Source organism: Misgurnus anguillicaudatus, chromosome 11, assembly GCF_027580225.2.
Source record: "Misgurnus anguillicaudatus chromosome 11, ASM2758022v2, whole genome shotgun sequence".
NCBI classification, from domain to species: domain Eukaryota; kingdom Metazoa; phylum Chordata; class Actinopteri; order Cypriniformes; family Cobitidae; genus Misgurnus; species Misgurnus anguillicaudatus.
The window spans coordinates 18,333,060-18,356,143 of NC_073347.2; the positions used below are offsets into that span (position 1 = coordinate 18,333,060).

The following is a 23,084-nucleotide window of genomic DNA, read 5'->3' on the forward strand; positions in this document are numbered from 1 at the left end:
CTACGTCACTACACATTTACGTTAGGCCGCGCTGGACCGGATCTAGACGAGAAGTGGTGGTTTAAACGTGTATATTTGTTCTTTTTCTTGTCAAAAATTACAATCGTTTTGCTAGATAAGACCCTTATGCCTCGTTTGGGATTGTTTATAGTCCTTTGAAACTCGGTTGAAAAAAACCTGTTAAGTATTAATTGTTGGTGTCTATTAAAGTCCATTAAAATGAGAAAAATCCTGCAATGTTTTCCTCAAAAAACATAATTTCTTCTCGACTGAACAAAGAAAGACATTAACATTTTGCATGACATGGTGGTGAGTAAATTATCTGGATTTTTCTTTTAAGAAAATTGAATATTCCTTTAAGTAAGGTCTAAAATTAGCATTAGGTACAGAAACCAAATCAAATGAATAATAACACTGTCTTTATTGTATACATTAAATATAATTATTATTTTTTAGAGCTACAGAAGTGATTTTCTCTTTGTCTTGCATTGTTTGATTAACATTAATGACACTTAAGTAGGTTAATTGAGGTTACTGTCTTTTTAAGATAAGCATGGACTGGTTTGCCTATACATACACTTAAGACATAAACAAATGTTTTATTAGAAAAATAATACTGGGGAGATCATTTTGTTTGTATGTGCTTTGTAAAAAAGCGAAAGATTTTATGTCCGCTTGCTTTTTGATACGCGTCTCTCCGTGTGTGCACTTTTGAGTGCACTTAAACGTACGAGCACACACAGACACAGACGGAGGGAGAATTCCAAATGGCGCAGCATAAACAGTCGCTCCACCTACTCCTCTCTGCTTTAACATACACTTACATTACGTTACGTTGTTTTTCATTGCTCTATTCGGCAAATGTATTTTAATCGACTACCATATGAGACACAGTAGCGCAACTTTCTCTTAAGCTTACACATCAAGAGTTCTGACCTTTGAATGGGATGTTCACGTCTGCCTGGAGCTGGCCCGGACACATTCAACCGCATGTGCGTCTGTGCGTACAGAAAGCTGCTTACTTTAGCGCCTTTTTGCGGTAAATTGTTTAAAATCACTTGAATGTTAACATTTGCAAGCCTTTGAAACACATGCAAATGATCAACTTTCTCTATTTAAATTTGTGTATTAATCCACGAATCACATGCAAGCCGAACCGTAGGTTTTAATCCGTACGGATCAACTGCGATCCGTCACACCACTATCCTTCACTGTGATTAAAAAGTGACATTAATGAGCAGAGCGTTTCACCGATATTTGAACATTTCAGTCAGTGAAAAACGAGAAAAAAACATCAATGATACTTCACTCAGCCATCCAATCATAGTGGAGGGGGGGTAGGACAAATACAACACCAACCAACCTGTGCATTGTAGAAAGACTGATCAACTAAAAAGCATTGCAACCAAAGCACTCAGCTGAAAAAACCCTGCCAAACTACCTTAGTTGGTGTTTTTGGGAAAGCTCCAGGCATTTTCAACCACGTTTATACACTTTGGTGGACACAGACCCTTTAGAGTCCTTGTTATATAAAGGGCTTTGGAGGACATCAGTTAAATCAGTGTATCACACTGGTTTTCTTGTCGTTTTGCTTGATTTAATCTTGCCTAGAGCCTTGACCCATGACCCTGCTTTAACATACAATCACATTCTGATTGGTTTCAGAAGGTTGCAGAGATCTGACGGCCATTTTTACAGTACAGTGTTCTTGGGTGTATGTCAGCCTGTGAATAGGACCTTGCCCCTTTAGTTAATGTGTTTGTGTTTGACCTCAAGCTTGTCAGTAGAGAGGAAGCATGTAGGTGCTGTGTAAGGGCAGGCAGGTAAGGTCACTCTACCTCTGAAATCTCTGTCCTAGATCTGCCACTGGACCTGTGCTTACAGGTCACATCTCCAGGCATTTTCCACTTGCTTTTGTTAAACAAGTTTGAACTCATCATGCACGTTAAACACACAGAGCAGGATGTCGTATAATAATTTTTCTTATTTGGTATTAATTTAATAATAATTGCATACAAATGGAATGTACTGTAATAGTTAAATTTTATATTTTTCTTCACAATATTGCTTTTGTTTTCAATGTTTGTATGTCATAAAAACGTGAAAATATTTATCTCAAGGTCAGTGGCGTATTCATGCAACACTGCAGCGTTGATGCCAGACAGACAAAGACATTTTAAATGATACTTAATGCTATATATAATTGAATCTACACACAACATTTGACATTTATTCATAAATAAATCAGATATTATTTAAACTATTAGGTGTATTGAAAAACGTATCAATTAAATATATTAATAAGAAAAGATTCTTTATCCCTTAGTCAAGTAGTTGTAAAGGGACATTCAATCATGCCTGCAGCATGCTCTTCACACACTTGACCTTGCCATTCTTCCGGTTTGATTATGGCTTTGGCTTGCACACTTAGATCTCAGTGTTCCCAAAAGGAGACACAGCCAAGCAAGATCTAAACTGTGCAAACAGGACTTAACTCACTCGTTCTCCTTACCCTCCTACGCCATACTTCACTTTCTAATGATGATACACAGCTTGGTCTATCACTCCTTGCCTCTCTCTATCGCACAATGCCTTGCAATACGGACCTCACGGTGTCAAAATCAGAAGCATTTTCAGTGACAAAGAGTCTCAAAGGTATTCTTTTCTGGTGATAGTTGGGAATTTCATGTGGCATGATGAACAGAACCTGATGGCACTGTGACAAAGTTGAGCAAAATTCATGCATTGTGAGATGAGGTGGCTAACATTAGGAATAGACAGTGATAGCTGCTTTATTCAGTTGTCTATAGCAGTCGGTACAGAACATCTACTAGCAACTATTAGTCTAACTTGTAAGCTCCAGATATGAAAATGTTGTCAGTGAATGTGTTTACATGCATAGTCTTAACACCGATTATGCTTAATAAACTGATAACATGTGGGGTCATGTACACGTGTAGCACAGGTAGTTTTTTGCTCATAACACCACCTTAACTGGCTTTCTTGCTGTTTTCTTCATGTGCGAATGTCGGCAGTTGGCAGAGAAACTGTGCTTATGTTACATTTACAGGTTTTGCAGACATGAGAAGAGATACAACAATATAGCTTAAGACGGATATTCTGTCTGCGGTGACATCACTACATGCGCGAAACCTGACATGAAATCTCAAAATCTCTTGTAAATGAGTTTTCTGCATAGCCGGTTTATTCAATTGCATGTAAACACATGAAAACTGTTTTCTATAAAAAGCAGATTTTTGATATTTATCCGCTTATTCTGTGCATGTAAACGCACTCTGTGTGAAGGCACCCTTACACACCATACAGGAACATCACTTGGGTCTTCTGAGATCAGGGGGCCTGGAAGTAATCCAGCGATTGGGGGAAGCCAAACAGGTGGTCAGATTCTTGCGTTCTGCATTTGGAACGAGGCACGTGTCCCCCATCCCACACATGCATACACAGTGGGTGGCCATGCTGTGCTAAACTCGTGTGCAGGTTTATTCTCTTAACAGCCATGTGGTGCTGCATGGTGGAAACGGCATGCTTACGAAGTAACAGGGTTTGGTGTCCCTTTGTAAAAACACTGCTTTTCCTTTATATGTGCTCTTATAGATATGTTAATCATTATGTGTAATTGTATAAACCAGAATTATTATAATTCCTCAAAGTATCTGTTAATTATGTTCATTCTTCTTGAGGAATAAAAAATTGATTATGATTGACAAACAATTCTTATTGCATTTATTTCACCCAGAAATATGTTTTGGCTGTTTGCCAAATTGTAGTCTTTTCTTTTAATTGTCTGTAGGAATCAATCATGCTCATGGATTATGTAATGAAATAAAGTATTATAATAGTTACATTATAATGTAAGTGCACAGCGTAGTTTGATAGAACAGCACTGATTTTAAATCGCTATTGTGATGCTTTAATAATTTGCACAGTGACACCTTAAGTTAAAACAAAGTCCCTTTAGGGAAGTCACGCCTATAGGTGGCAATTTTTACAACACTGGCCAGTTATTTCAGTCATGCTAGACTAAAGTCCTGTCTACTTAAATGTGCTAAAATCACCATTAAACCACATATTTCTGGCCAACATTTAAACCTGATATTAACTGTCTCATAATGTTTGTTTTGTAATCTTAAAGAACTTGTATTTTGTGGCTAAAAAAGCACATTACTTTGTGTATTTGGTGTCATATGTGGTCGCGTGGTTTACGGTTAAAAAAGCACTATTTTTCACATACCTTATATTTTTGTGGCACATCTAAGAAAGCGCGGTGTGAACCGATTAGTCAGCTATCCAGTGCGTTGTAATTGGCCAAATTATGTAAATGGAAATGTGACGCTTCTTACCATGTTTTGAAAGATGAGTTTCCAAAGCAATAGTGAAAGCCAGGAGATACTATCGTATTTACTACCTTATCAATACAAGCCTGAATCTGACCCAGAAAATGCAGATGACAAAGCTGATCGATCAACTTTACCAGCGCAATGTGAGCTGAACGTAACAGATTGGTAAGGTAAGGATACTAAAACATACACCATGTCTGCATTTGTGATTGTAGAAATGACAAACAAGCGCTACTCTGCCCTACACAAAACTTGCGTTTGAATTCCAGGATTTTCCTCATTTTAATGGACTTTAATGGACACCAACACTTAACACTTAACTCAACACATAACTGTTTTTTTCGGCGGAGTTTCAAAGGACTTTAAACGATCCCAAACGAGGCATAAGGGTCTTATCTAGCAAAACGATTGTCATTTTTGACAAGAAAAATGAAGAATGTGCTATTTTGAACCACGGCTTCTCGTCTGGATCCGGTCCAGCGCGAACTAAAGTAAATGCGTAGTGACGTAGGGAGGTCACGTGTTACATATATAAAACGCTCATTTGCAGACCATTGTTAACAATAAACTGACACAAAGACATTAATTAGTATCAGTTGACATACAACAACGTCGGTACGGTCCTCTTTCTCAACACTTGTAAACAACGGGGCGGAGTTTCGCGTTCGTCCTCTGTGACCTCTTGACGTCATGACGTATTGCGTGGGGTCACGCTGGCGCATCACGAACGGATCTAGACGAGAAGTTGTGGTTTAAAGTGTATATTTGTTATTTTTATTGTCAAAAATGATCGTTTTGCTAGATAAGACCCTTATGCCTCGTTTGGGATCATTCGGAGTCCTTTGAAACTTCGTTGAAAAAAAACTGTTAAGTATTAATTGTCGGTGTCTATCAAAGTCCATCAAAATGAGAAAAATCCCGCAATGTTTTCCCCAAAAAACACAACTTCTCCTCGACCGAACAAAGAAAGACATCAACACCCCGGATGACATGGTGGTGAGTAAATTATCTGGAATTTTCTTTTAAGAAAATGGAATATTCCTTTAATGTTTACTCAATTGGAAGGCCAAACAAAGTAGTTTGCCTTTCGCAGGGGAAAACACAGCGTCTCCACGACATGGCGGCGGCAACAATACTACAGCGATATTGAAAGTTACACCCTCTATCTTCGGGTATACATTAGGGCGGTGTTATGAAAATGTTCAAACCAGTATGACGTCTAACTGCATGGGCATGTTTGTACGAGCCGTTTGAGGTAGGCGTGGATGAGGCTTCGCTTTTAAAAAGATGATATCTTTGGATTTGAAACTTAAATTTTTGTAACTTTACAGATCTTGTATGTGCACACTGCACAGACATCATTTAACACTCTAAAAACAAAGGAAAACATGAATTCGGGTCATATGACTCCTTAAAATTTTGCTAAAAACACCTTTTCAATGCTGTTTTAACTACTACGTATGTGTACATGTTGGTTAGCGCCTCACACGACACTGTATAACGCCCCTCCCCCAGAGCATCACAATTCTTATCGATTGATGATTGGTTCTTTTAACTGGAACTTGTTATAATCAGTATCTTTGGTCAAACACACCTATGGTTTTTATTACAGCAAAAGCTAAAGATAATCCAGACATGACACAATCTTTGAACAGGGTTGGAGCACTGGGTAAAACTGTGCATTCTCAATTTAAATATTGTTGAAAATATATGGGATTATGTAAGTACACATGTAAACAAATTAAATAACACTGTGCTTGTGATATTTAAATATTTTTGTGTAAATATCTTATTTATTTGGCTTTAGCCAGGTTATTGCCTGCTCTTATTTATTCCACATAACAAGTCTTTATCTGTCCTTTACTTAAACCAGTAGGAAAATAATTGCACAGTTGATTAGTTGGATATGTGTACTATCACATATAGAAACTATGTTATAAGCATCTTGTTTAGGTGGCATTTAATTGGTCTGCTACATATTGCAAGTAAAGGTACATTCTTTACCACCTTACCAGTTAACACTTACTACACACAAGACGTATGGGCTAAAGTCATACTGTATCTTTTCAAGAAATACTTGACAGGGACATGTTGAATGCTCACTCTGTTTGAAAACAACTTCTCTCTCTCTTTTTCTCTCTCTCTCTCTCTCTCTCTCTCTCTCTTTTTCTTGTCTCTTAAAATAGTTGAAACTTTATAACTTTGTATTGCGCTTCTCATATTATTGCCTCTCTAGTTTGGGTCTTTGTTGTGTTTTACGCTATTCGATGCACCTCTACCAATCTCAGAGTTTGATCCTCATTTCTGCTGCTTTTCTTTATTCTCTGCCGTACTTCCATCTCCCTGAAAATCTCCAGACCACAGTCTTGGCTAACTAAAGTAATTTCTCTCATTTACCAGGCCAGTTACAGCACGGTTTGCATGCGTCAGTTGAGCCTGCACATTGTCTTTCATTCACGCACACACTTTTGCATTGTGCCGAAGCTGCAGAGCTGGGATTAGTTGAGATGATCGCATGACATTCTCACCGACAATGTAAATATTTTGACACGGCCTCTCGATGCCAGCAGCCACATCATGGCTTCCACCTGCGAGAGGATGAAGGAGAGTCATGTCTGACTTACTGCAGCACTCTCTGCCGATGAACGGTCCCCTCTAATGAGGTGCCATCTTTAATCGTTAAATATTTATTCTGCGTTAATGAGAGAGATTAGCCCGCAATATTTTTCAGCGTGGGAATCTGCTAATGGTAGTTCTGCTTTTTCCTCCGCTACTCTCTGTAATTAAATGTTTTATCTGCTGCCCTCCAGCCATTTCACCATTGCAATGCTTGCTGCAATTCTTAACAAGAGTTGCTTTCTTTCAAATCATTGTATGGGAAATTACCAAATAGCTTTAATAAGTGTAGATAATTAGGCTTTCATAGTGATGCTTTTTACTTCAAGATTGAGGTATGAGTGTAAGCGGGAATATTTGGACACTTAAAAGAAGAAAGAGCAGATGTGTTTGTGACCTCACTATGCGTTGTTTGCTTAGCTGTCTCCTATATTCCAACTCTCTAACATCTCATCCAAAGACGGGGACAAAAATGCAGGCGGATTAAAGCTTGTCCCAGTTGTGTTCGTCCCATTCTTCTCTCCACTTAAGTCCGCCTTGCTAATTACTGTCCTGTAATCCCACAATTAACAGTGCTGTATGCATTATCAGTAGATACGTGGCCAACAACGGTGAAGCCTGCCAGAACTTAACATGCAGCTCAAATCAGTGATTCAGCTTTGGTTAATTCCTTTTTGGTCAGTCATAAATACATCCTGTTTTGCTTATATTTTTAGACGGACAGAGAGAGACAGACAGACATCCTCATAACCAAAACACAAGCAGCACATTATCAGATGTGTCACCCTTATTCTCATGTATCAAATGGATGGCTAAAATAAACGCATTAAAGTAGCTTAGCCGCACTTCACATGCCCAATTGAAGTTTGAATAGGATGAAAAGCGGCAAAATGCTTTTATCTCAGTCCAAGCTAAAAGAAACTCATAGACGGAGTTCAACTCGCAAGAAGATTAAATGGAGCTGACATCCAAACATGTTTTGGGCTATGTTTACATTAATGCGTTTGTTCTTTAAAACGCGTTACTTTTGCTACGTTTAAGCCTTTCATTTGCACTACACCACCGTTTTCAACCCTCATAAACGTTAGTTTGAAAACTCAGACGTTGCGCTGCAGTGTAAATGAACGTAGACGGAGTCTTATGTAAACGAACAGCTGATGTTAACGTGACAGCGCATCATTTTCAAAGTAAAAATTATTTTTATTCAAGTAAATGGAGGTTTGCAGTGGAGGTTTTGCCAAAAATAGTAAGCATCTACCAATTAGCTAATATAAACGCTATATCAGATTGTTTTAACATGTATCCTTATAAATAATGTCTGTTTTATATTTATGTTTGAGTATTGTTGGGTTTGAATATTGTTGTAATGTTGTTTATGTTTTGTTTAAATTTAGTTAGCTTATTACGAAAGATAGACTGTAATTTTAAACGCCATATAGGGCGCCAATATGAAGGGAGAATGGTAATGGGTCAGGCATTATTTTCTATTTTAATTTAAGTTTTGTTGGCTACTTTAAAATGAATTTGATTTCATATAATTTGTCTCTTAATTTTAATTGATGTTTTGTGAATATAAATGAATAAAAACAATACAATCCACGTCATATTAATATTTAATGCTCGTTTAGCCGATTGAGCTTTTTGCTGTTTCTGTGTTGCTAGCGGAGGACGTGCACGAACCTCGCACGCTTTTAAAAATTAACGTCATATAAATTTTTAATACTTTAGCCAGCCACGCTTTTTTTGTCTGAGAACGCGTGTGAGGGAACACACACACGCACTGAACAGCGACAGGTAAGGGAAGATAAGTTACTTGGTGTTTTTCTAAAGAATACAGTCAGTTTGTACGAAAATTTTTTAAATGGACTATAAGATCATAAATATGAACTGCGAACAATGAACTTTAAATAAAACAACGAGAAATGGCTGAAGAGGAACTCCCTACATTGAAGCAATAAACATTTCTGTAGGCTAAAGCTATACTTCACCTCTTATTATGTTTGATTGAAGTTTGCATTTGCTGAAATTTATTTTTGCTTCAAGTTTGCTACTGTTTAGTGCCGTTTACTGGAATGCTTCCTTTTTAAATCATAAAGACCTTTCTGTTTGGTTTATAACATTAATATTAACCTATTAATCATATTAATATGTTGTAGGGGGGAGCTAGAACAATATAATTCTTTCCTGAACACATTTTTATTGGTTCAAAAAAAGTGTCTGTTGTAGTTGCCGGCAAAGGATCCAGGTATACATTTTTGTCAATATCCCACACCCCTAGGCTGCATAAATGCGCAAAGCTATTATTAGAGTAATAAGTTATTTTACACTTTTATGCGCATGCCCAGTTACGTGATTGGTCATGTTTCACGCGTTTATGGCCGTGTATAGTGTGGATGAAGATTCTTTTTAAAATGCCAGTATAAACGAGGAGCGTTTTCATTTTAAAATGCCGTTTTAAAACGCAAATGCTCTAATGTAAACAGGGCCTTAGTTCTTGATTTTGGTTTTTACCATCTCACCATAGATCAGAAAAGGAGAGGACGAATAAAGGTTTTTTTATGTTTCATTCACTGGAGTGAGTCTATTTAGTGTTTTTCATAGTGAAGGGGGCTTTGGGTTGTGAGGGCTTGACCCTGGGGTTGCCGGGACAGAGGGTCTGCATTTCCCCCTTTATCTCTTTGTCCCAGAATGTCGTGATTGAAAGAGCGAACATAAAGTTGTCACTCTCTCAGATTCAGGGATTTTGAATCACGACTCAGATTAAGCCTTGTCGTCTCACTATTTGTAAAGCATTTCCTTTGATTAAAAAGAGCCGATGTTTTTTCCACTGTTTATTTTTTCCCTCCAGAGCTTGTAAATTTTGTAAATAATTTGCATGTTAATTGCCCCACGGGATTGAATCTATCTAAAGATTTTTCTACTATTGAAGCGTTTTGTTATTGTGAAAGCGCTCCGTATTTTCTCGCTTGAAAATTGAATGCAGCAGTTAGGCGATAGGCTCATTAGATTTCTCAACACATAAGAGCCATTTAAAGTTAGTTTTCTTTTACTTTGTACTGATTGAGCAGTCTGCTTTTCTACAGGAGTGGGTGAGTGTGTTTGTGCGGGCGAGACTTTCATGATGTTCTGAGCACTGCAAGACGCACCTGTGGCTCAAAAACAGCATGACCTCGTGGTGTCATGAAAGCCCCCTCCTCCAGTTTGACCAGAGACCTTTATTCTTGTCCACTGTGCATTGAAGCCCCCTGCTGGTTGCTTGTCACATTGCACCTATACTTTCCTTTGGTAATTAGGGGTGTTTGTCACTGTTACTACTAATATTTAAACCAACACCAAACCCCAAGTATTACATTTTGGCATGTAACTCATCCTGACCCAACACAGAGACTACTTTTGAACAGGCCAGCACTGCTCAAATATGTTTATTTGGAGGAAACTGTTGCAAACTACTCCAGTATAGATTCATTGCCTCAGACGCTTTTACTTTAAAGCCGCTGGTGTGATTGAGTTAGGATTTGATTTCTGTTAACAGGCAAGATGTGGGATTGAGTTGTTCCTTCATTATTGAAGCGGAGGAAATGTGAGACACCACATGTCCCACATGCTCAGCTAGTGTGGGTTAATGGTCAAAGGTCATATTGGTCGTGGGTCACTGAGACATTGCAGCCATGCAGGGTAATTTATTGATCACCACAGTAACTACCTCCTTCTCGGTCGTTCGTCTTAGTTAGTGTCCTCTTCTTTTTGCAACTGTGACTAGTTGTGTTTAAGATAAGTGAAACTACATTTCTTCACTACTTAATGTCTCATTGATCCAAAATGTTGCCTGTATATCAAACACTGGGTGTAATTGTGCACTTTTTGCTTGAAACTTGGTGCATAAAACTCATTAGAGCACATAGCAAGTAGTTTGGTACGCAGTGGTACATAAGTTGATTAACATCCACGTGCATCTGTTCACGCTTCCTGTTTGATCAGTCATTTTTCTCACTTTCAAGCACATTTACTCACTCTGCCCACCGTCTGCCCTATTAGCGCTCTTGTGTAATTCCAGAGAAATCACAGTGTTACAGGATGTTGAGGCAAGATTTTCAATTTTGCGTCTAATTACAGAGAACCGTTTTAATAAATTTCCTGCCTCTCTTCATTTCCTTGCCTCTCACACTTCAGAAGTGAATGCTTCGTACTCCATGTGACCTCCAGTTCAAGTGGGTGAGAAGACAAGCGGAAAAATAATACAGAGAGGCAGTGCTTTGAAAACACCCTTTGTCAGGCAGCTGAATAAGACCTGATTGCTCTTAAGGTGCATGCACACTTAAATCGATTAAATCGCTGGAGGTTACAAAATCATTGTACTGTTGGTCGTTAGTGGACTTGTCTATGGAACAGAATGACTTTAATGCACTGCAAATAGCTGTCTGTGTGAACGCCCCTTGTTCATAGGGAAGTACTAAGACAAATTCAGAATGTCTGTCATGCGGAGAGTGTGTTAAACTGTAGACGTGTGTAAAGGTTATACATACAGTATTGTATCCAGAAGTTCCCATTTCTGCAAATCATTCCGGATGTCCCAAACCCCTGTTTTGTTATGTTGGGCCCGTGTTTCTTTTACCTGTGTGAATAATTTGTATACTGTATATTTAATTTGTTCAAATAATTAAAACCATCAGAACTACTGGACACAGTTATTACTACACTGTAAAAAAGTTCAATCTAAAGAGCACATATTGTCCGATTCACGTTTTAAATTTCCTTTCGTGTGTAGGGGTGTATTAGTACATGTTAACGATATGCAAAAGGTACATACCCCAAAGTAAATGATGACGAGAGTTATCATCTCCAACATAAATCTCTTTTCTTGGATTACAACAAACACACCGATTGTAGGCAAAAGTTTACTTCCTGGGATTGATGATGTAGACAAGACCGACATTATAATAATTCCTTCCGCTTCGGACTCAGCCTGTAAGTTAACTCCTGTTAGCATTGCATTGTGACCGAATCTTTCAAACATGGTAAGAAGCGTCGCGTTTCCAGCTGACATCAGAGGTATTCAGGCCAATCACAACGCACAGATTAGCTGGCTAATCAGGGACACATAGCTTTTCAAATCCATGCGTTACAGGAAGAGTGAAATCTTGAGCTACAAAAATGTACTGTATTTGAAAAAAATTTGTTTTTAACGATAAACCATTATATACCAAATACACAAAATAAAGTTGCTTTTTAGCAATAAAATAGGTGCTCTTTAAAAAAGAAAGTTACCTGGTTGCCTTAAAATTTTGATTAAATTCAACTACAAACATTTTTTACTAACTTTTTTGAGTCAACTAAAAGTTGAATTAACTCAAAATTTTAAGGCAGCCAAGTAACTTACTGAACCAACTTAGATGAACCAACAAATATTTGTTTACAGTGTATAATAATTAAACTATTAAAGGGGACATACTTTTTTTAAGATGTTAAATAAGTCTTTGATGTCCCCAGAGTACATATGTCAAGTTTTAACCTTAAAATACCATATAGATTATTTATTATAGCATGTTAAAAATTGCTACTTTATAGGTGTGAGCAAAAATGTGCCATTTAGGGTGTGTCCTTTTAAATGCAAATAAACTAATGAAATGTAAACACTGATCGTCATAATGGTGGTTTATTGAAATTGAAACTCAATTGTGCTGTCAATTATTTTCTTTTTCTCTCTTTGTCCCTTTCTGCACTAAATGATGGTGCCGTGGTTGGATAGTGCAGATTGGGGGGGCATTATTATAATAAGATCGTCTTTTGACATCACAAGGGGAGCCAAATCTGGCCCATTTTTCCACATGCTTGCAGAGAATGGTTTACCAGAACCAAGTTACTGGGTTGATCTTTTTCACATTTTCTAGGTTGATGGAAGCACTGGGTACCCAATTATAGCACTTAAACATGAAAAAGTCAGATTTTCATGATATGTCCCCTTTTAGTTAAAGCACCATTGAAATTCAATATTTGCATTATTTTAGTCTGTATTTCATTTTGCCTACATTTCATGCATCTCATATCCATTCTTTACAGTTTTTATCCCTTCTTTTCTTTTTCTTTCTTTATTTCCTCCACTAGTCGCTCCATCTCATTTCCTCCGGTGCTCATGTGCACTGTTGGTCTGAATGTATGTTTGTTTACTGAGGAGAGCAGCATAATAAACACAAGATATGCATGACCATCCTGATCATTTCCTGGTCCAGTTCAGTTCTGAATAGTTCATGATTTGCTTTCACTCTCTCCAATGTGAAAGCTACTCTCCCGAGATGAGAAATGCTCAGTAGTAATTTCATCCTGGCTTATATGCAGTATATGCCATGTGAAACAATTTCACTGTGATTTAGGGCTGCCGTTCTCATTCTCGTTTTTTACCTGTTAGGATGCGATACAGATAATGTTATGTTAAATTGGATACACTGACCTGACCGTCTTTTTTACGACTTCATTGCATTGTGTGCTGTTTGTGTACACTTGTATTTTCTTCATTGGTTGTGTGATTTATAACTGGTCAGCGAGGTTAGAGTTCTCCCATGCTAATAATAGCCTACAGTAGGTTTTGGTTTCAAAATGTGTTCTTCTGTAGAGTTTACTATACTGCGGGTGAACATTTTACATGTCATGCAAAAGATGAATACCATTGTTCAGCTAATAATGTTCAAAATTGAAATTTGTGCAAAGCACTAAAATCAAATGCAGATGAGACCGAAACAAGTGAGATTGTAATGTGTCTGACTATTTTGTAAGGTTGGTTGATTTTATGCATTTCAGCACTTTGGATTAATTCAAAAATTTCATCTTCAATTTCATGCTACCTCAGACAGGTGATTCAGAACATAAAGATTTTTTTCTTTTATTAATATCTGTGATGTTATAAGTGATGCACGTCTTTTGCCTCTCTTTTCCTCACCATCTTTTAGCATCTTATTTTCCTTACACTGATTTGGTACTCATTTCTCGTTTTCACTCCTATCTTATCATCTGTCCAAGACAAGGTGCCTTTGACCGAAGCACAGGCTATGCTTGTTCATCTGTGCGAAAAACGATCCTTTAAGTGCTAGCTCTGATTTATAGTTACAGCATGGCTGGCATTGATCATGTCATAGACTGATAGCTGGCTGTAAGCTGACAAAGCCTCTCTTGGTGGAAATAGAGAGAGAGAGAGGAAAGAGAAATGTGCCCAGGATCCGATGATTTTCGTCTTAAAAACTCAATCAAATTGTTGCCTTGCTCTCTCACCTATAAAGAATACGCAATATATTCTTAAGTTTACTAACAGTGCTTTCCGATGACAGTATAGGTCTGATTAGGTCTATGTGGGTTCAGTGTCCTCCTTTAATGCAGACGGCCTACATTGCATGATGACGGTGCTTTAGTCACATCCAGAAGGTCAGTTATTTCCTTACTGCATCTGCAGTGCCATCTTATTAAAGGACAAGGACTCACTGAGGGTAAGAACTATTTTAGGAGTCAGAAAAACAACTCATGACCATGGAAACAAGGAGATTTGCATCAGCAGTCACGCTAATGGCAAAATCTCATGGCTGCTTGGAAGCATAAAAAAATGACACAGCATTTGTCAGATGGTAGATTCAGTCATTTCTCACCTGCATATTCAGATTTATTTGCATATGCAGCTTTACTAGCTGTTTTTCCTGTTGTGGCATTTTTCATATTCTTTGTAATTACATTTTTAACCAAGTTACATTTAAAGGTTGCTTAATATCAAAGTAGTGACTGATTGCATATCTATCTCCTTTTTAGGCTGTGATTCCTCCTGCACCATGGTTTACGTATCAACTGCGCTGGGCCTCTGGCGGGCACTATTCACCATCCCACCCCAACGCTGAACCCCCTCAAAGCAACTACTTGAAGCCGACGGGTCAAGTGAAACGCCAGCCCCAAAACTCTCAAACAGATCCCGAAGAGCCCTCTGCGCTGAGAGACGCATGCTTGTATGAACACTCGGTGCACAACGACACAAAGAAGTAGGCAGAGGAAAAGCTGATCCTTTGGAGAGCGTCAGTGGAGGAGCGTCGAGGGTGATCAAGTAACCCAATCCTCTTAACCCAGGCCTGAGCGAAAGTGTACTCGTGGGGTAGGGGTGGAACCTGAGTGACCTCATTGCAGAGTGACCTCATTGGAGCAGCTAGCAGCAATCAAAGCAGGGTATCACGTCATGGGCTATGGGGGCCATGGTGACTTAGCATAAATGGCTACTCGTGACGCAAAGCTTGTGCCAGTGTCTGCTGCTCAACCCTTTTCCTCTTTCCTTCTCTTTTCCTCGTCCTCTTGCTGTGAAAACTGCAACAGTCAGGCTGTCACCCTCCCCTCTGCCCCCCTATCTTCCCCAGTCCCACTTTCGCTTTGCGGCCATGGGGCTGTGGAAGTTAGTGCGGGGTGTGAGGCAGCTCGAGCTCCACCGCCTCATCCTGGCGCTCATCATCTTCTGCCTGCTGTCCATGGCTTTCCTGGCGTACTATGTAAGCAACAGCCCTAAAATAAAAGAGGCGCCCCCTTTGCCCTTCAGTGACTGTGGTGGGGTGGTTGCAGCGGCGGCGGGAGGACAACGAGCTCCGCTTTTTCTGCCCCCAATTGCAGGCCGGCAAAGGACGGTTAAAGCGATGGATAACTCACGAACGGAGCCTGTGGTACTAGTGTTTTTGGAAAGCATCTACTCTCAGCTTGGCCAAGAGATTGTGGCTATTCTGGAGTCAAGCCGCTTTCGTTACCACACCGAGATCGCGCCCAGCAAGGGTGACATGCCCACGTTGATGGAGCGTGACGTCGGCCGTTACGCCCTGGTTATTTACGAGAACTTACTCAAATACGTCAATTTGGATGCCTGGAACCGCGACCTGCTGGATAAATATTGCGTTGAATTTGGCGTAGGCATCATCGGCTTCTTCAAAGCCAATGAGAACTCGTTGCTCAGTGCCCAGCTTAAAGGCTTCCCCCTTTTCCTGCACTCTAACTTAGGCCTACAAGACTATCACATCAACCCTGCCGCCCCTTTGCTTTACATCACCAAGCCCAACGAAGTGGAGCAAGGCCCGCTTCCGGGCGACGACTGGACGGTTTTTCAGTCTAACCACAGCACCTATGAGCCAGTGCTCCTCGCGGTCACAAAGTCCTCAGAAGCACTGTCCCACCTGGGCCCTCACCGGGCCCTACACGCCACTGTAATACAAGACCTAGGCCTTCACGATGGCATTCAGAGGGTACTGTTCGGGAACAATCTGTTATTTTGGCTACACAAGTTGATTTTTGTGGATGCCATTGCTTATTTGACAGGAAAGAGACTCTGCTTGTCTTTGGAAAGACAACTGCTTGTTGATGTGGATGATATATTTGTGGGAAAGGAGGGTACGCGAATGAAGGTGTCAGATGTGAAGGTGAGTATTTTTGCAATTCTCTTCTAACCTTGTTGAAATACTTGCGTAACGTTAAACTCGCATCTGCATTGTTGTACGTTTTAAATTAACACCAAACGCAATACATTTTGTAAAGCTGTGTTGTCAATTTGACAGTGATAAGAGGATAGACGGTGATGCTTTGAGCTCATGGTGTGACACTGAGGTGATGCTAAACAGCTACTCTTCAAATAACGAGAAGGGATGATTGCGTTGTTTGGACAAAGTGCTTATTAACCTAACATTGAATAGCATCCTTTATAAAGAAATGATTACATGACATTTCTCTGTTCTCATCTTGAGAAAAAGTGTTTTTACACCAGATTGCCTCAGGAGAAAACATAATTAACATGTATGTCTCACTATATTTTCCTGTCCCTTGTCCAAAATAAATGGATGGCTCTAATGAGAAATAACGGGACAATTAACATCCCATTTGCATTGACAACACCGAAGCCCATGAGAATGTAATGGAGGGTTAAACATGGACAGAGATGAAGTTGTCACTTCAGTAGAAGACGTTTTTTTCTTTGCTTACTAAATCAATCAGGCCGTTAATTCGCCCACCATCATTTATATTTGACAGAGTAGCATTGTGTTGGATATGCATTATTTAGGAATTTTATTTTCCATTATTTGCTAAAATATTGAATCAGATTAGTGAACTGATAGACAGACATTACATCAGTACAGGCTAATGAGTTTCAAATAGATTATGAACAGAGTGTTTTTGTTTGGTCTGCTTTTCTCTTTTTGTTAAGATTATCAAGTAGTGAAAACTAAACATTTTAGCCATGTTTGTAACCAAATCTTATTGAATATTAACACATGAACAACACTAACAAAAGTACACAAAGTTCTCAAAAACCTACCTAAAAAGTAAAACATTACCTTGGGGGGGGAAGTAAAACAAAGATGGATTTTATGCCACAGGCAAATATATATTCAACATGGATGGTTGCATTAACTTCCATTCCATTTCCATTTTTCTGTTTTTACAACCTGAGGGTTTATTTCCTTCAATAATCGGCAGAGTGTGACAAAATGATGTCGATAAAACTTCATTTGTATTTAACCCTCAATATTTCTTATTATTTCTGCACATCTGCTACTATTTATAATTTACTAATATAACAAAATATTTAAAGTGTGCAGTCCTATTTTCATGCTTTTATTTTGCCAGAATTCTTAGTATTCATAGTGGTTACTGGGGCAATGCCCTAAATGTATGTCTAGCAGATTATCCACCCACATAGCTCATATGCATATTGTTATATTTATATTTTTACTGCTGTCTTAGTATCTCTAAGCAGTAATGCTTTTCTTCACCTACGCGGATACACATGCATAGTTAATGTCTTTACAGTACACACAGGTGTCCACAGAGACTGTACATCACAACACTGTAGACGTTGGGTTGGGGGGTGGTATGGTCACAGGGGTTGGTGCTTCAGCATCATATTAATACTGTCAAGGTCCGAAAGAAAGGTGAATAAATTAAACGGGCCCTATACAGTGTGTATTTTTATTGTTTTGCAATTCATGACACTGTGCAGGTCATTGTACCACCTACACCATTGATCTGTACCATCATAAAAATATAAATAAGCTCCATTATGATTCACATTTATGCATTTGCCAGATGCTTTTATTTAAAGAGACCTAAAATGGATTCAAGCTACATATTTTTCAGTGTATGTGTTCCCTGGGAATCAAACCCCAACAACCTTTATGCTGCTAATGCAATGCTACACAAACTATTCATATATTTGTTTTGGTACAAATGTTCCACGCGTCTAGAAATATTTGACACGTTCTGGAAAAGAAAGGTAGTTTATGCATCGTAGATAATACACTGAACGTAAGATAATGTGGAAAGGCAGATTTTGTTGGCAGAAGTATTGTTCATGTCCAATGCCATCTCAGGGCAGTTCAAATGTATTTTACAATGTGTCTAAAGCTCGTGGTATATATATATATATATATATATATATATATATATATATATATATATATATATATATATATATATATATATATATATATATATATATATATATAAAAATTTAAGATGTCAAATAAATCTTTGGAGTCCCCACAGTACGTATGTGAAGTTTTAGCTCGAAATATCATATAGATAATTTATTATAGCATGTTAAAATTGCCACTTTGTACCTGTGAGCAAGAATGTGCAGTTTTTGGGTGTGTCCTTTTAAATGCAAATGAGTTGATCTCTGTACTACATGGCAGTGTCGTGGTTTGATAGTGCAGATTAGGGGCGGTATTATCCCCTTCTGACATCACAAGGGGAGCCAAATTTCAATGGCCTATTTTGTAACATGTTTGCAGATAATGGTTTACCAAAACTAAGTTACTGGGTTGTTCTTTATCACATATCACAATTATAGCACATAAACATGGAAAAGTCTGATTTTCATGATACGTCCCCTTAATTATAAGACCACATCAAACGTTTTTGTACGATTTACTTTTGCCTCTGTGACTTGATCTCATGGGAATTCGTGCATATGTTATAAGTTGGCTGTCATGTCACTTTTATACATTTATACATTTATAAATTATTTTGGGGGTTATGTCTACTTAACAAATGAAGAGTTTCGTTGCAAAATGAGATAACTCCGTTTTTAACATTTTGTCAAAACATGTTTATTATTATGTTATCATGTTATTATTTTGTTTTATGGTGCTACAGTATTTTTTAAGTTATCAAGGTTTAAATTGAAACAAACCAACTGCAGTTGAATTTATATTAATGGGAATGCACAACCAAAAAACCAGATTTCTGAAAAATTACAAAAGCGCAGTTATCTATTTTTGCAACGAAAATCTTCAAATATAACAAAAAAATGTATGCCAGACCTACATTGGTTTGAGATTATGGTGCATTCAGCAGACCTGTAAAAGCAGCGATCTGTAGAGTTCCTGCTTTATGGTCAATTTGAGTCTAGTTTAAGTTCTGTCAGGGTTAATCAAACCTAAACAAGATCTATGTGTTAGACAGGGTTCCTAACTGGGTTTGGAAAAGTATGAAATTTGATTTGAATAATTTCCAGGTCTGGAAGAGTATGGAAAAAATATTTACGTTTCCAGACCATTGTCCCTATTTTGTTTTCTAAATATAAAATTAAGAATTTCTAAATGTATAGTAAATATATTATACAATCGTTTTTCATGGCGATTGGACACTCTGCCAGCACTGCCAAAAGATGTTTTTTTACACTTGATCTTATTTGTTTAGAATGACATGAGGGTATGTAAATGATGATAGAAATTTCATTTTTGCGTAAATTAATAACCCTTTAAAAATTGTGAGTGAAAGGCTATATTTTAATATAGAATTTCTAAATATTTTATTTATAATTAGCCTATTGTTTAAACAGTCTTTTCAAGTTTGCTGTACCTAACAGCCAATTAAGTGTTGTCATTTGACTTTAGCTCTACTTTCAAATTTTCTGGTTAATTGTGCATGAACATCCCTCCTGTTTCTGTATTTACACATTTAACATGATAGCCTACCTACATAGAAGTTTTGACTAAGAGTGTAACATACTTGTTGGTGCCGATAGCATTGTGGGTAAGTGCGTCGCCATGTAACGCTGCACTGAAAAAAAACGATTCATTCAATTTACTCAATTTTATTTAAGATAAGTGGTCGCAATCAATTTATTTAAGCTACATTTAAATAAAAGTGTTTTGTTTTCTATTTACATTTTTTTGTTTGTTTAAATTAAATAAATTGATTGCGACCACTTACCTTGAAAAATTGAGTAAATTGAATGAATCATTTTTTTTTGTGTGTTGTGCTTCGGGAGACCCGAGTTCGAGTCCTGGCTCATGGACTTTTCCCCATCCTGCCCCCCTCTCTCCCTCACCTCACTTCCTGTCAGTGGCGGCTCGTGACTGCTCATCTGAGGATGTGCTAATTCAAAATAAGTGTTCAGATTGTCACGTGTGTGGTTCCCTTTTCCTAAATATGTGTCCTGCGTGTCGAGAGATCCTGTGTGCATCACGTGTTCCGCCAAAACAAGTGCCCGCCGCACACACGTCAAATCCGTTCATGACAAAAGAGACGCTCACCTTCCCAAAATACACGCTAGACACTCCCTTAACAGTAAACTCTGATTACGCATCAGATTATGCGAGTATCTGGCAAACGCGAGCGTCTCTTTTATCATAAACCCTTTAGACGCATCTGCAGCAGGCACTTATTTTGGCATGACATGTGATGCACGCTCGATCTCTCAAAGCGCACATATATTTTGAAATTACAAACCACACACTTGACAAGCTACATACATGTTGTGACGAACTTCACATGGTGCGTTTCAAAAAAAGAAGTCACCAGCCACCACTTCTTCCTGTCTAGCTACTTTTCTATCCTAATAAAAGGCAAAGACACCAATACTAAATGCTTAGAATGTAACTTTGAAATGAAAATTGTGTAGAGCCTGGTTAGAGATACTACTCTTTACTGCAGTCTAGAAGAGTCTAGTTGACATTTTCGTACCGTGCACCATTTTCTGAAGTGTAGCATGCTTTTGCTGTAATGTTTGTTACTAAAGTAAAGGTTGTCATGGTGCTGTACACAAGCCCACTATTTCTCCATTAAAAGCATGTGCAAGGAAAAACTATTTATTTTAAAAACATCTAATTTTTCCTTTCTTATCTGAAACTAGAGTTATTCTCGAGCCAACTTTGCCATTTTAATTAATCATATCAACTTGATGATTGATTTGCACTTTAGCCCATTCTCCATCCTGACCAGCACCTTGTGATTTTAGATGGCTCCCAGATAAATGCCATAAAAAACATCCGGTTTATATGGACATGCTGAGCAAACACACCCAAAGCAGAACAAATATTGGATAGACACACACTCAGGGACACCGTCGGCTCTTAAATCAACGCAAAATGCCATCTCTTCAGAGCGACGCAGCAACCTTCTCTCCCCAGCAGCATGACTTGATTTGTGATAGTGCCGCATCTATCGGCTCGGCTTTGTGTCAGATTTGTGCAGAAGGTGACGGTATCTCTCCCCGCCGTCTGATTTGTGCTGGAACGGCACTGTAATTCGCTTACATCCCCATATCACTCAAGGTCTGAAGGGCTTGATGGCAGGATCATTTTGTATTTCAAGCCTCACAGCGCTGTCATTAGCTAGATGTGCGCGGTGATGTTAAGTTATGAAATGCGTTCATTTCGCAAGGATGAGTTTAGATTGATGTTAAGGCTGCGGTTTCTTACGGCACGTCTGACCCGCCTGTGGGTAGAGGAGATTTGAATGCAAATGTGTATTTCACAGCCCACTCAAGTCTGTCGATCTGGCCGACGGCCTGAAACTTCTGTTCTCTTACTCTTTATAGGACTGTATTGGCACCATTCTGCCATCTGTCGATGACTTTAGGTAATGCATTTGTTTGTGTCACCGCCTGAGGGTAACGGTGTTGTTGTTAAAAGAATGTGTTTGCCTCTGAGCACAGCTCTTTGTTTTTGATCCCTCCATACAGTAACTAATCTTGTTGCACATATTTTGAAGATGTTTCATTAAAGTGATAACTCTTTCATTTTAGGCTTTGCTGAACACGCAGAATAAACTACGGACACTTGTTCCCAACTTTACATTCAATCTTGGCTTCTCTGGCAAGTTCTACCATGCAGGTACTTAGTTTGTCTTCTTTGGTGCTTAAATGTCACACACGGTTAAATCTCAAAAATGTTGATGTTAAACTAACGTGTATGTTGGTGTTTGCAGGTACAGAGGAAGAGGATGAAGGTGATGACATGCTGTTGGAGCACAGACATGAGTTCTGGTGGTTTCCACACATGTGGAGTCACATGCAACCTCACCTTTTTCATAATGTCAGCGTGTTGGCAGAGCAGATGAGACTCAACATGCAGTTTGCGCAGGTTAGTCGTAACAATGCAGTTGAAAGGTGAACATTTGCACTTGTTGTTGTACTAAACGACTTTACTAACATAATGGTTGTTTTCAAACAGGTTTGGGAACACTGTTCAAACAAATCTAAAGTCCCACCCTAAAACTTGCATTTTATTTAAACCTAAAATTTTTGCTTGTGTTTGCTTGATCATGAAAACACCACACTATTTTTTTGCACTTTACACCTGCATAGAAATAGCTTTTTTTATAGTTGTCTTGTTATGCATTTGTGCTGGAATGTGAGAGAGTATTTTACCACTTCATTTATGATATGCACTGCAAGGGATGACTTTCTTGCTTGGTGTTTTGGTCTTGTTTTCAGTGGAAACATCTAAAAATTCTTAAGTCAAGATGTATTTTCTTGATGAGCAAAATGACCTAAGAAAATAAGTCTAGTTTTAAGACAAAAACTATACAATTAAGGTGAATTTGTGCTTAAAACAAGCAAAATTATCTGCCAATGGGGTGAGAAAAATTTGCTTAAAATAAGTGTTTAAGAAAAAAGAAAACTTATTTTTAGATTTTTTTTCTCACCCTACTGGCAGATATTTTTGCTTGTTTTAAGTTTAAATTTTCTTGAATTATATATTTTTTGTCTAAAAACTAGACTTATTTTCTTGGGTCATTTTGCTCATCAAGAAAAGCATCTTAATTTAAAGGAAAAGTCTACTCATTTTCAATATTAAAATATGTTATTACCTTAACTAAGAATTGTTG

The 23,084-nt window shown here is 38.2% G+C and overlaps 1 protein-coding gene across 4 annotated transcripts in view; it reads left to right on the top strand.

Moving 5' to 3' along the window:
* Positions 1-23,084, top strand: part of ndst2a (N-deacetylase/N-sulfotransferase (heparan glucosaminyl) 2a) — a 154,708-nt gene that overhangs the window by 113,144 nt on the left and 18,480 nt on the right. For all 4 annotated transcript variants that reach the window (XM_055169368.2, XM_055169371.2, XM_055169369.2 and 1 more), the window contains 3 exons: positions 14,760-16,390; positions 22,000-22,087; positions 22,182-22,336. In XM_055169368.2, coding sequence (XP_055025343.2) covers positions 15,371-16,390; positions 22,000-22,087; positions 22,182-22,336 — 1,263 coding nt within the window. In that variant the 5' untranslated portion in view covers positions 14,760-15,370. The remainder of the gene's footprint in view (positions 1-14,759; positions 16,391-21,999; positions 22,088-22,181; positions 22,337-23,084) is intronic.